Source organism: Haplochromis burtoni, unplaced genomic scaffold (assembly GCF_018398535.1).
Source record: "Haplochromis burtoni strain Fernald_Lab_line unplaced genomic scaffold, NCSU_Asbu1 Contig_64, whole genome shotgun sequence".
Lineage (NCBI taxonomy): Eukaryota > Metazoa > Chordata > Actinopteri > Cichliformes > Cichlidae > Haplochromis > Haplochromis burtoni.
Genome location: NW_024582425.1, coordinates 423,248 through 437,579, shown reverse-complemented (window position 1 = coordinate 437,579; position 14,332 = coordinate 423,248). Strand labels below are relative to the sequence as shown.

Sequence of the window (14,332 nt, the reverse complement as noted above, 5' to 3'; positions counted from 1 at the left end):
ACTAGTATGATATCTGATAGTAAGAAACTTGATTAATTGTACAAATCTGATTGGCTCTGACACTGCTTACATTTACAGCTAGACTTTCTTTAAGTCACACAACAATGAGAATAAAGGATGGTTTAAAACCTGTGGCTCACAGTTTATCAGACCAGACTCATCTGTGACACCAAAGCCAAGCTGGCAGCGATACATCAGCAGGACGTCATCACTTACCAGACCAGCCTGGCAGACAGTGGCACTCCCCAGTGGTAGCTTGGCAGCCGTCGGCATGAACACAATCACACCTCTTCAGGCAGCCAGGCCCAAACGTGCCCATCTGCACAATGAACAAGTGCCAACGGGCAAAGAACTGTCAGGGGAATCTCCTCCACATTCGGCCAGCCCAGTCAGAGTGAGACAAAATACTACACTGGCAATGTGATGTTGTGTAGACAGCCTGGTGGGCTGGCATCGCAAAGACAAGAGGGGTACTTTTCCAAAATGCAGATTGAAGCATACAGAGGGCGAGGTAAGGGATTCAAAGCTGGACACTTCTACGGGCTGCTTAATCAGAAAACAGACAACCCCTAGAATTATCAGCCGTATGATTTGAGTGTCAGTCTTATCAAAGACGCCATTCGTCTCATCAGTGTGACATGGACTAAACACAGACCAGACTTTTCTTATCTTGGAGAGCATTTATGTTACACAGTGACAAAGTGACAACCACTGCTTTTATTTTGTTTATATTTTATATGCATTCAGTGTGTTATTGCACACTTATTAATTAAGATCTCCATTTACCTTTATCTGCTGATTTGTTGTGACAGGTTATTTTTATTAAATACACACTATCAATATATGTTATATATTTGTTTACATTCTAGTTTCCCCACCGAGCTGAGTCATAAAAGCATTATTGCTGTTACTCTGTGCACTTGTGTGCAGGTATGGTGTCTGACAACATCCGTATTCAAGGTTCAAGGCTGTTTTATTGTCGCCCTACAGAGAAAACTGTCTGAGACTAAAGACACTGCTGCATAGGACAGACGTGTCACAAAACAGCGCTCCCCGTTGTCTTGTAAAAGGATGAATCTTTTAATACCTGGTTTTCCAACATCTTTTACAACTTCAAGGGTAAATATTATATATAACTCCTGCCAGTATCTCCAGATACTCACCGGGCACGGTTGGTCACAGCGCGCCCCCTGCCAGCCAGCCGTGCAGGTGCAGGATCCATCTGCAGGGTTGCATTTTGCTCCGTTGGCACAGTGACACGTGGCATTGCATCTTGGACCCCAGGTTCCTTCGGAGCAGGGGATGGAGCAGTCCGGTCCTCGCCAGCCTGCAGACCCACAATCAACTGTAAGTCTTTGTTTTCCTTTTGGCCAGTTTTCCTTCATGATTGTTTTTCTTTATTCATCACCTTCTTTGCAGAAACAAGTTCCATCAATCGGTGAGCAGTCCACATAGTTTTTACAGGAGCACTCCAGGGAGCAGTTCTTGCCATAGGTGCCACTTTTACAGGGATTTTCACAGTGAAGCCCCTGCAGTAACCCCCAAAGTTTGGTTTACATGAAGACACAACAGGTATAGAAAGTGAGTCATGAGTCATTAATCTACTCTACCACTGACCGTGAAGCCCGGGGCGCAATGGCATCGTCCTGTGGCCCCATCACACACCCCTCCATTCACACAAAGACACGGCTCCAGGCAGCCATGACCATAGAAACCATGAGCGCAGGTCTCATTGCAGTATAGTCCCGCCCAGCCCGGTTGGCACGTGCACTCTCCTTTCATTGGATGGCAGCTGGAGAGTGTAAGCAGACATAAATATGAATGGAGCAGTGAGAAACAGAGGACCTAATGCCAAAGAAAACCCACAGTCAGCGCCTGTCTACATGTACTTCAGTACTTGTCTTCATACTGCAGAGGGGCACGAAACCACTTTAAAGAAATTATATTTGATGCTGCCATTTTTCTGAGCTGGAGAATAATCTCATTGGTTGACTTTATGGTTGATGGAGCCACTGCAGCATAAGATGTTAATCAGGCTCCGTGATGCCCACAAAGGCCTGAGAAATGAAAACGTCTGTGGCTGTGTGGTCTGCTTAAAGCAGCTCTTTAATTACATTTTGTGCTGCAACATTATGATACGATATGATAACATTTAACCTATACTTGGGAATTTCCAGGTAAACCTAACTGGATGAAGATCCTGGAATAGACAAGATTATTATAGGAGATCTCATTTGGCCTCATTTGGGAAGGATCCCTGAGAAGGACTTGGAAAACATGGCTTTCTGGCTTCATATAAGCACTGATGGATGGATGGTTGGATAATATAAATAACATGCCATCAGCCACAGTTAAAATGGTGCAATACTATGCAGATAAAGTAAATAACACATGTTTATGAACCAGTTATTATAATATTATTGTTCAGGATCTTTTTGAGAAATATCTGAGAGTGTTGTGAACACGAACTATATAATTAATAAAACTGTGTGTCCTGTAAAACCTACAACATTATTAAAAGAAGAAGAAAAAAACCACCCTTTGGTTAAACAGCGCAACATAAAGTGTAGAACAAGGGTAGCGTCAAATATGTGAATTCAAATTACAAGAATGTTTTTTTAATTTGTCACTTCACACTGCATGCATCACTATTCAAAGCATTAAATGAAGCTTTTGCCAGACTCATGTAAGAGCTGCTCTTACCTGAGTGTGTGTTTGTCCTGACAGAGACACGTGCGCTCACAGTGCATGCCATATATGCCGTCTGGGCACATCCTGTCCCTGCAGTGCGGACCGCTGAAGCCCGGCTCGCACAGACAGGCTCCATCGATGTTGTAGCAGCGCGCACCGTTAGCACAGTCGCACACGCCTTTACAGTCCTGTCCGTAACTACCTGCAGCACACTCCTCCTTACACCTTAATGCAGGAAAACACACAGACAGAAAAAAGCTGGGGCAATGGGATAAAATATACAAATGTGTGTTTGAGCACAGTATGCACAAACCAAATCTAAACGTTCTGCATTCCTGTGCCTGTGCTGTTTGGTTTTGCCTGAATTTTGGAGAAAAACATGCTCAAATTACTCCTGTTCACTTACAAGAAATCATAACCAGGCTGCCTTTTAATTTGAAGACAAAAAAAAATGGATGACAGTGTCAAAACAATTTAAAATGCTTTCTCCAGTCAAAGGTTTCAATTGTAATGTCGAGAAGACAACTTTTCTCTGTCGGTGACTAATCCAAACATTAGACGTGGCACCGGTAAGCATACTGGAGAGGCACCTGCACAGGAAAAGCAAGAAAAGGCGGAAACAACCACATGCCGTCCAAAGATCCACTATCACTTGCTTACCTGTGACCAGTGAAACCTTTAGCACACTGACACTGTCCAGTTTCAGCGTCACATTTTCCGTTGTTGTGGCAAACACACTCCTCAGTACAGTTTGGCCCAAACCTTCCTTCTGGACATCGCTCGGTACAGACTGGACCCTGAACAGCAGAATGGAAAAATCATTAAGCACACAGAAAAACAAAAAAGACAAATGGATATAGATGCGTTATTGCAAAAATATGAACTAAAATGCCACCGGCGTCTGCACTCACTGAGAAAATAATGTGCTGTCAGATGGGCTCGCAATCAGAACAACATGTGCAAGTCATGCAAGTGCATCCTTTCAAAATGTCAGTGTTACAAAAAAGTGACTGTTTTTCCAGAATTCGAAGCCAGCTGGAACATGAAACACGAGCTAATTTAAAACCTGGCAACCTGCATGAGTAACAGAAAAGTGTGAGCTAAAAGCCTCAAAATATACCGTCCATCCAGGTGGGCAAGCGCAGATCCCTTTGCCTTTACAGATGCCACCATTCTGGCACGGGCATCGCGCCTGGCATTTCCTCCTACACGAGGTCTCACAGCTGGGGGGAGAAAAAAGATGGCTTAATGTCTCCTGACTGCAATTAACCGCTTTTAGCGACAAAAGACTGCATTTGTGTTGGTACATTACTCAGAAACCTGCAGTACTCATTTTCAGCTCCATTAAAAAAAAAATTGTAGAGCGGTGTTGAATATTACGCAGTTCAAAATAAACCTTATCAATCTTTAAACTTTCCAGGGTGGACTTGCAGACTCCATGAATGTGGAAGAACTGAGATGAAAAAGGCAGCTAGTTTATTCATCCTTTTGAAAACTGATTGATGCTCAATAAAGAAGAAACATTTATTTCACAAGCTATAGGACCTTCTGCTGTCTGGCAAATTTCACCGGAAATGGGTTAAAGGGCGTCTTTCACTTGGACTTATGGTTCCAGCTTTTTTTTTCTTTAATCTTGGTGAATATTTTTTTCTTTTCTTTAAGTTTCTTTTCAACTTAAAGAAAAGAAACACTTTGCAGGCATGTTCTTTATATTGTGGTTTTGTCAGCTGCACATCCATGATTTAAATCTCCCGTTTCTCTGCATCCCAAAGATGCTTTATTAGACTCAGATCTTGGGATCATTTAAACGTTGTTATGCTAAATAAAAGCTGCTCAGTATAACCTGAGCTTTGTTACATGGTGCATTATCCTGCCGGAAGCAGTCGTCAAAAGAAGGTTGCACTGTGCTCATAAATACTTGATGTTTACTTGATGCTAAGGGCCTCAAAGTGCGTCAAGAAAAATATCCAACTCATCATTACAAAATCAACAACAAGCTGAAGCTTTGATCCAAAGCAAGATGGATCCATGCTTTCATGTTGTTTACACCAAACTGTGACCCTGCCATCCAAATGTCACAACAGAAACTGAGACTAATTAGATCAGGTAATATTTCCCAAACTGTTGTCATCTGATTTTGTTGGGTCAGTTTCCTGTTTTTAGCTGACAGGAGCGGCATCCAGTGTGGTCTTCTGCTGCTGTAGCCCATGTGTGTTGTGCATTGTGAAATGTTGGTCTGCGTACTTTTGTTGTAACAAGTTGTGAAAATACAGAAAAACATAATAGATCAACTTCTGGACTCAATTTTAGAATTTCTTCTGCAGTTTTTATGTCTAAAAATAGCTGAATATGTAAAAAGAATCAAGATGATCCATCAATTCCTCTTCCGGTAATGCAGGGAATCATCAGAGCAGGTGGAATGTGTCTTTAACCAATCACATTAGAGATTACAACCATCGCAAGGATATTACATTTTCTAAAACGGATGATATGAAAACGCTACAAATATACACAATTATTGACCCAGATTTATCCCCTAATCTCTGTTGCCAAGCCGCCTTTTTTATTTAGCTCAAAGTGGAGTGTTGTGCTTTTACATTGGCAGAATGAGAGTTTCCACTAATGTGTAGTGGGGAAATGTTTTTACTGCTTACTCATCCTCAGGGGCATCTAAAAAACAGGGCGTAACAGATGACTCATGGAGTACAGAGTAGACCATCGGGGTCTCTTTTCAATCTTCGAATTAACTCATGGAAACAAATAAAAAGATGGATCAGCAAAGGGGAAGATGAGGGTCTAACATACCTCTGGAGAACATTCGGGTAATTAAGTAGGGTCTAATCAAGTGCTGTAATAAATGTCTCCCAAAAGAAATAACTAACAAAGTACAATATTCTAAAAACGGCTCCTAATGAAAAGGAAAATACACTGTTAACTTTTAGCAAGAGCGACTCGCAGAAGGCTGCTAAAATATCCGAACTGTTAGATGGATTGCAATCTAATTTTATACAGGCACTCATGGCTTCCCAATCCTAAATTCATCCCACCGCACCTCCATAATAAACGGGACCCAAAGAATCTGCTGCCAACATCTCACAGAGGTCCAGGCCCCGAGGGGTCGGAGCTATTTTGGTGTGCATCTCTTCAGCATTTCTAATTAGTGTGTCAGGCATCATTCTGATTTGATTAACTTCTTGGTTACCGCTAACACAACTGCTAACAAGGTATCAATCTTCAAGCTGTATATTTTCTTGCATCCGATAACCTAAATATAGTCCCACAAATGTCTAGTGTGATCTTACTTTTGCTCACCAGACGCTTTCAGCACATTAGGATGAATATCTGCTTCGACTCTTAGGATTAATCAAGAATCTGACCATATTTCTCCATCAGAATTTCTTCCATAGCCTGGAGCTGAAAGTCGATTTTTGTACCTTACATTCCCAATAATCATCTACTAACATTTCTTCTAGTGTCACCACAAGGTTACTCACAGACTTTAGATGTGCTTTCAGTATTTATTCCCCAAGCAGAAATGTGAAATAACTGCCTACCCTTCGAGTTTTAATCCAGCACCATCATGGGGCCAGAATTTGTGAGATAATTGTCAAAGTATGCAATATATACATATACAAAGTACAGACTCGGCTGCTAAGAAAATGTTAGCATTAACAGATGAAGGAAAGCTGGTGAATATGGTTAATGTCGGCACTTTGGATTTGTCATTTTGTCATCATCGTGCTTGCACAGCTGTGGTGTCTGTGAGGTGGTCTCATGCAAATCTCACCCAAGAGTCAGATTTTGAATGAAACTGAAAAGTAAGTTCTTCATAGAGAAACATTGCCAATGTCTGTAAATTTTTATCACTTTTTACAAAGTCAGTGTTGGATTTTAGGTATGCTGAGCTGTTTTGTTTGTTTGGACTTACTAAGTCCCTGTGAATCCATCCCGACAAATGCACTCTCCTGTTGCTTTATCGCAGGATCCTCCGGTTGCACACTTGCACCTCTGCAGACAGCGCTTCCCAAATGTGCCTGCTGGACACGACTCTTCACAGTAGCGTCCATTGAACCCTGGAGGACAGCGACATGATCCCTTCACCGGGTCGCAGAGAGCTCCGTTCTCACACTTGCACTGCTGCTTGCAGTTCGCTCCCCAGTGTTTATCGTCACAGTCTGAAAGGTCAAAGGGCAAACTCAGTATACTGAATCATGTAAAACATTAGCCTTTTCCAACATTTTTATATATCTTTTGATTTTGTTTCAAACTGAAAGAGTTAGTTCCTATATAGATCTATACCGCAATCATGGTATTGGCTTGCTCAGATCATACCCTTCAGATCTCATATGGGGCACATGTAACCTGTTTCAGCCTGCTGCACAGTTTCTCCTTGTAATTGTCTGACTTAATGTCACGTCTGCTGCCATGCATGCTCTGTCATCTACTGGGGCTCTTGTTGCAGCTCTCCACGTATGGCCATAGCTTTTCTATAGCTCTTAACTGCAGCCAGGGGGGTAGTAACGAAATAAATACAGGAACCTGCAACATGGGCTCCTCTTCTTTGTGTTTATGCTGTTGTTGGTGTTTAGCTCTGGGGAATATAAAAAGATCTCATCTGGAGTGGAGTGAGGCCAAGTGTTAAAAACTTTTTTGATCCTTGATGCTTCATCTTTGTTCCCCTTTTCAAGCCAACTTTTCCAGCCATGAGCATTTGACCCACACATAACTCTCTCACCATAAGGGGATGAATCGTTGGCTTTTTTAGGACTTACACCAAGCTCGTCTCTGCATGGGCTGATGTCCCACAATCCCTTTGTGTAGACAAAGACAAACTGACGCAGGACCGTAAATGGCGCATTGAGGGGTGTTCAGAAAGAAGAAGACTAGCAACTGTTCAATGACCACAGACCCTGGAATGTCATTGAAATTCACCAATTTGCAGAGATGAGTCAGAGTAACACTGACTAATGAGAAGAGAGCACACCCTGAGATATGTTCTTCTCAACTTTGAGGGAAGCAACTGAAGCAACTGCCAACAGGAGAAATTGATACCACTGACTGGCATGTGATGAGGTGAGAAATACAAGTACAACATACATAATGATGTTCTAAAGTCTAAGTGAAACAAGCAATCACTTCATATGTGGATGAGACTTTAGGAAGAACTGGCAGGATGCAGAGCAGAGCCACGCGGCCCGATTACAGCAGATGGAAACGATGATCTTCTTTCAGCTGAAGTGGTCCTGATTGATCTCAGCTAAAAAAGGATTCAGCTCAGCTTTCAAACACGTCTTTCCAAAAATCAGACTGAGCATGTGTTTATACAGGACATCGCATTACTGTATTTATTCTGAAGAAAAGTTGTCCTTTTGTTTTGTTTTTTTCCACAACCCCCACAGCTCGTGCAGTCACACGACTGCACACACTCACACGACGGAGCTTCTCACTTTCATTGCCCACATTTTCCAGTGATTTAAACCAGTCGTTTTCCAGTAAAACCTCCTGCTTCTCTAAACAGTGAGTCAAAGCTACTCTGCGATGCTGGAAATGAAATAAAAACACCGAGTCAAAATAACATTACACATGATTATTGAAACTTGCATACGGTGCAAGTATGATGATTTTGTGTCCGTTCTGTTGCTCCTAATTGATTTTCCTTCCCACACACTGTTATGTACGCTCAAATATATGATGTCATGGGAAACAAACAGAAACAAATGTGATTAGATTCTGTGCCCTGTTCAACAACAACAAGAGAGGGCGTGTCTGATGCCATTCTTCCTCAACCAAATCTATCCCTTTAGCTCGCAAATGTTACGTTACTGGCAGATAATTTGGAATTGGCAGGGAGATCTGCACGGAGAGGATTTTAATGGAAAATAATGCAGGAGCCTGGTGATTGGCTCTCGAGGCTTGTACGCAGAGGAAATTCACACAAGGTTTGGATTTCAGTTCATGATGAAGAGATCTTAGTCCATGGAGAGAACCCAGATTGGTCATGGGTGCATTCTTAAAATTTCTCATCAATTACCTCGACTATCTTGGACATCGGAGAAAACGTGATATCCAATAACACTGACGTAACTGATGGATGGGGGTCGGTTATCTTCTCCAGAGCTAAAAGTGTTTCCAGCAATTTCACGCTGACCTGCAGTGAATCATCCTCTGCTCTGTGAGCTACACTCCATGCGTGTACGTGTCTCACTCCCACCTTTGCCGGTGTTGAACATACGCCCGAGCACGGCTTAGAAAAATACAAGGAACTGCATTGACTGTTACTCTCAGCATGTACAGCCAAATTTGTCGTGGAGCAAATCGCGCTGCCACAGACTGTAGAGTTTATTGCACTTACTCGAAGCCTCTTTTGTTTAAAGGAACTTCACTTGTTCTCTGTGTGGGCATTGGAGAAGGCAGTATGTCATGTTGAGTAACGAGAAACTCAGCTGGAGCAGCGATTATGTTTGCACAGACATTCTCCAGGGCACCGGGGCAGATTTACTGAAGGGCTCTGAGAGCTGACTGCAGATACAACCAGCAGTTGTTTGAGTGAGTGGATGAAATTTACCAGAGTGGACGTGAACAGGAAGCTATAATCCCATTTTTATTAGTCTTACTGTGGAAATTGATTTTCAAGAGGATAAGTAATCTGGATATATGTGAATTTAAACTTTCGATACAATGATTATAAATCCCTTTTGCCATGCTTGTTACTTGGGCTTTCAATATCGGATATGGACAGTGTATTCTTGATATAGCTGTATAAGAGGTATCAAACATGCAGTGGTCTGATAGTGCTGCTACTGTATCAGCTGCATTCGCTCAAAGAAAAAGAAAAATGTCTTCAGTGGAGACATTGGCCTTGTTTCTGTTGCAGGAAACAGTTTCATCTTTGTGCATGCTCTTACTGCAGAAACCAGCCTGTAGGACCTCTTTCTGAGTTCTTGCCATGAGAGAAAACAAGCGCAGTCACCATTTAAGGCATATCTGAGCTTCCCCCAAAACTGCTGAGTCTTGCTCAACGCTGATTATGAAAACTCAGAAAAAGCTTTCTTTCATGTAATCACATCCTCCTCCACATGAATGCAGTCGCATTGGGAACCCAGTACAGCTTAAATCAAGTTATGGAAACATATTTTCACATGTTAACATTAGTTGCTATGACTTTGCTCACTTGTCTCCGAACCCTCTCTTTTTCTCCTGTCTCTTTACTGCCCTCCTAGCTTAAGGGTTTTCAGGACATACATGCAGCAAATGTTTTGCTCATGTTGACATGTCTTAATTTGCACAAATATGGATTTCCCCAGCTTCTATGTAATCATAGCATGTGAAAATGTTTCTTTGCTTTGGTGTGAAAGAACAGTGAGTGCAGGCTGCTGTAATATCGAACACTAACATTTGCCAAATACAGTAGTTGGATGTTATAACCGACAATACAACTTATTAAATTGTCTCACTTTTTTTTTAAACTGAACTGAACAGTCAAGCTGTTGCAGTATTGCTGCGTCACATCATGAGACACATGATTTCAGTGGAAACAGAACAGCCAAAAGGCCCAAACAGGGCTCCGTTACTCTAAATGTTCGCACCACCAAGTCTCTGCCAAACCTGCAGCGGCCAATAGAATTATCCAAAACATGATTCTGTATGTCCTTAAACTCATCTAAAAAACTATGTTTGGATACGGATGCTTTAGATTTATGTCTAGTAATTTTGCAACTGCAGATGTCCACAACTGGATATTTGCTGACAACAGTTTGCAGTACAACAATGGATTAGAATCAAGTACTGCTTCCAGTTGGGAACCAGCTCTCGATTTCCATGAGAATTACATGACTCCAAGACTATCACCTCCGTTTATCAGAGCTGGCATAGTTTTCCAACAGCTGCACATTGCAAAACAATGACTTCAAACTGAGCCATTAGTAGTAGGCAGTAGAGCCTCTGCTTACCTGATTCACATGGAAGCGTTTTTATTCCGTTTCTACTCAGTGTTATGAGTTTGAGAGTTAGCAGGCTCTTCTCCACACAAATATGATAATGAATCGGTTCATAATATGACACATAACAAGAATCAAATGCTATCAAACAAATCTTATCATCACTCCCTCATTGGAGATGTGATTTCTGAGCTCCCAGCTGGCTGAGTCCTTCATCAGTTAATTATTCACATCTGTTTGTTTCACGTACTTTAGCCAACCTATGTCCAGCACTGATTTAATCATTATAATAGAGTCAAAATTCCCCAAACGTTGATGTCAAAGGAGCATTGAAGGCCCATTTTCCTTTCTAAGTGTTTGCATCTGTGAAAGTGCTTCATTAACCTGCCCTGTGCCTGATAGGTTATCACAGTAACACGTGCAGAAATGATGGCCTTCAATTTTGAACTATGAAATATCTGAGAAACACATTTTCTCAACTTTGATTAGAGAAATTTATCCTACAGAATAAAAGTGTGGCGGGGGAGGCTGGGATGAAGTTGGTACGGAGGAGAGCTGGTAAAGGTGGTTGAGTTTAAAAATCTAGGATCAACCACCCAAAAAACAGACAGTCCACAAGAGAAATGAAGAAGACAGTGCAGGCAGGATGGAGCTGAGTGTCAGGGGTGATGTGTGACAGAAGGACAGCTGCAAGAGTGAAAGGGAAGGTTTCCAAGATGGCAGTGAGACCTGCTGTGATGTTTGGTTTGGGGATGGTGGTGCTGACAGAAAAACAGGAGGCCGAGCTGGAGGTGAGTGACCAGGATGGACAAGATTAGAAAAGACTGGTGTTAGACAGACAGTTTGAACAAGTGCAGAGGAGAGAGTGGATATACTGGACAAAACATAATAAAGACAGAGCTTCCAGGCAGGAGGAAAAAAGGAAGACCACAGAGTCATGGATGTAGTGAAGGAGGACATGGAGAGACTTGGTGTTACATAAGAGGATGCTAATAATAGGGTGAGATGGAAGCAGATGAGCCCCTGTGGTGACCAATGAAAGGAAGCAGCCATATATATATATATACAGTTTTTTTTAATCAAAGTGACATTATCCTAAATTGCAAACCTTAAATATGGATTTTCACAGGATCACAGGGCTCTTATGCACCTCACACTTGCATACATACACATGAATGATCCTATAAAACAAACCTTGCTACTCAACTTGTGGCAGTAAAACTACAAAACAAGCTTAAATTATAAATTAATTTGAGTTCTTATTGATATTTCAGTGGCATTGGCGTTCTGTCCCTGCGTATGTACAGCATTAAAAATAGTTAATCTTGTAAAAAAAGAATTTCTAAATAAAGTTAAACAGAAAATCCTCCTCCCTTCTGAGTTGAAGATATGACTATTTAGCCACAGGACGAGTCATTAATTTGACCACTACTGTGATTCAAACTGGAATCTGCATTACTGCATGCAAGTAAAGCCACTAACTGCTGCACGCTTCAGAGCTGGCATGTGTTCAGTGTCCTTTATGAAGAATGCAGACAGACACGATGGGAACATTCTTCCTTTTCCCGTGTGTATTGTCCAAGCAGCGCCTTGGGTTTTGCTTGCATCCAAAGTCCACATAATCTCCTGATCACCTAACAAGCAGCACTCACTGGTGATTTTTGGAATTCACCCTTCAGGGTCCCTGAAAAACCTGCTGGGAGCTAGAAAATCTATCCGTGAGGAATACCAGAGGCTTCATTGCCTGTTTGTCCATTTCATCCCAACCCCCTCCTCTATTTTTTTGTCACGCTGAGCCATCTCCCTTCTAAATCTAGTCTCTATATTCAGAATGTTTTCAGTATGAAAACATTAGGCCCCTCTCCTCTTTCCCACAGCTAACTAGCTCAACACACAGGCATCCAGGAAGTGTGGGGTCATATTTTGCCAAGAAAGACTCCATTACAGGAGCCAAGAAGAAAAAGGAGTGGAAGAGGAGAAAAGAAAAGAAGAAACTTAAAGTGTGGGTTAGGGTAGCAGGGAGGTGTAAGAAGAGACAGAGAGAAGTGAGCCATGCAAAAGAAGGAGAGTGGGGTAACATTTTCCATTTCCTCTTCCCATCATCCCACTGTCAAGGCATCAACCGCTACCCGCTAAAGCTAATTCCTGCTCTCTGCAAACGAATGGGGGAAAACAGAAGAGGGGGGCTGTGTACTGTTGACCCAGCTGAGTGCGATGAAATGGGGCTGAATATAGTGGAAAACGGGGGAAACAGGAGCCCCTTAAAAATGCAGCTCTGAGTTCACACTCCACTGTTTGGATGATCAAATTTAAAAAGATTTCAAAAAAGGCAAACAGGGTTAGATTCACGACTCTCAGTGGTTATATAACCATTTCTGCTGACTTCAGTTCTGTAACAGGAGCCAAAAAGTGCAGCAGGATCAGCCTTAACTCTTCTTTATGGACTCCTTTCTGTGCATGAAACAGGACTTATCTTACCACCTCTTCACTGCTTGTGTTTGTAGGTAGTGATTGTTTTATTCCTTTTATTTTGACAGCACATGTCTGCTTTTTTAAGAAAAGCTGACTTGACATTGCTTCTTCTTTTTTTGTCAGTAACCGTGAACGGACGTTGGAGGTTCAGCTCAGCGTCCTTGTGGACTAGTAAACTGGTTTCTGGACTGAGTCTGATATAAATGAGTCACTGCTGTGCATGCGGTAATGCTCCCTTGCTGTTTCCATTGGAGAGGCTTCAGTGTGTGATGGAGAGGTGTATGTGAAGATCAGCCACTTGACTAATGGCCATTGCTCATTTCCTGTTGTGAATGTGAAGTGTATTTTTTCTGTGGAGCTGAAGGGAAAGGGAAAGAGACGAAAGCAACAGGAGAAACAGCAAATGAGAGAAGAGACGAGAGTGAGGAAATGTCTGTAAGCGAGAGGAAGGCTGATTCATACCGCTGGAGCAGTCATCTCCTCGCCAGCCTCCCTCACACTGGCAGCGATCTGGAGCGACACACCGGCCGTGGACGCACTCCTTAGTGCAGCGAGCTGTTGGTGAGAAGGAACAGAATTAGAAACAGATTTGTGGAGAAGGGTCGGGGTTTTAAAGAAGCTTTAATGTTTACGTTATCTCAAGCTTTTGGCCAGAAAACTGGATAATGTCACAAAAGCACAGTAGCTTTTTATTTAACCAGGTTCCACTGAGGCTGGTGACCTCTTTTTCCAGAGAGACCCGCCAAGTGCTTTCAATCAGGACGATCCAACATCAGGCACGCAAATAAAACTGTTGTAAAAACCAGGTTACAAAGTATGAGGGCACAAAGAAAATGAAGACTTACTAACAGACAGGTGTGTGTATGAAAAATTGACATGCGCAGTTTTTAAAAAGCAATGCATAAACCTGCATTCTTTCTATCTGCAAGCAAGGGGTGATCAGTCTGGTGCAGGAAGTAGTCCGTCTATAAATAAGAGAAAATGACGTTCACTAAACACCAGATTATGGTCTCAGCGGCAGGTTTGACTTCTGCATTTTATTGTAAATTTCAAATCCGTCTCGTCACATACAATAGGCCCCATCGTATCTTAAAGACCCATGTATCAGCCCAACACAACACTTCACTCTCAGACTGCTTGTGTTTCCAAGAATTTCTAAAAGTGGAATGGGAGGCAGAGCGCTCAGCTATCAGCTCCGGGTTTGGTTTCAGGAGACAAACGCCCTCTCTGAG

The 14,332-nt window shown here is 42.2% G+C and overlaps 1 protein-coding gene across 1 annotated transcript in view; it reads right to left on the bottom strand.

Moving 5' to 3' along the window:
* pear1 (platelet endothelial aggregation receptor 1) overlaps positions 1 to 14,332 on the bottom strand; it is a 57,311-nt gene that overhangs the window by 11,454 nt on the left and 31,525 nt on the right. Inside the window, exons 5-13 of the mRNA XM_005923646.3 lie at positions 13,563 to 13,655; positions 6,620 to 6,866; positions 3,812 to 3,914; positions 3,352 to 3,488; positions 2,704 to 2,916; positions 1,618 to 1,792; positions 1,409 to 1,529; positions 1,164 to 1,327; positions 217 to 319 (exon numbers count right to left, since the gene is read on the bottom strand). Coding sequence (XP_005923708.1) covers positions 217 to 319; positions 1,164 to 1,327; positions 1,409 to 1,529; positions 1,618 to 1,792; positions 2,704 to 2,916; positions 3,352 to 3,488; positions 3,812 to 3,914; positions 6,620 to 6,866; positions 13,563 to 13,655 — 1,356 coding nt within the window. The remainder of the gene's footprint in view (positions 1 to 216; positions 320 to 1,163; positions 1,328 to 1,408; positions 1,530 to 1,617; positions 1,793 to 2,703; positions 2,917 to 3,351; positions 3,489 to 3,811; positions 3,915 to 6,619; positions 6,867 to 13,562; positions 13,656 to 14,332) is intronic.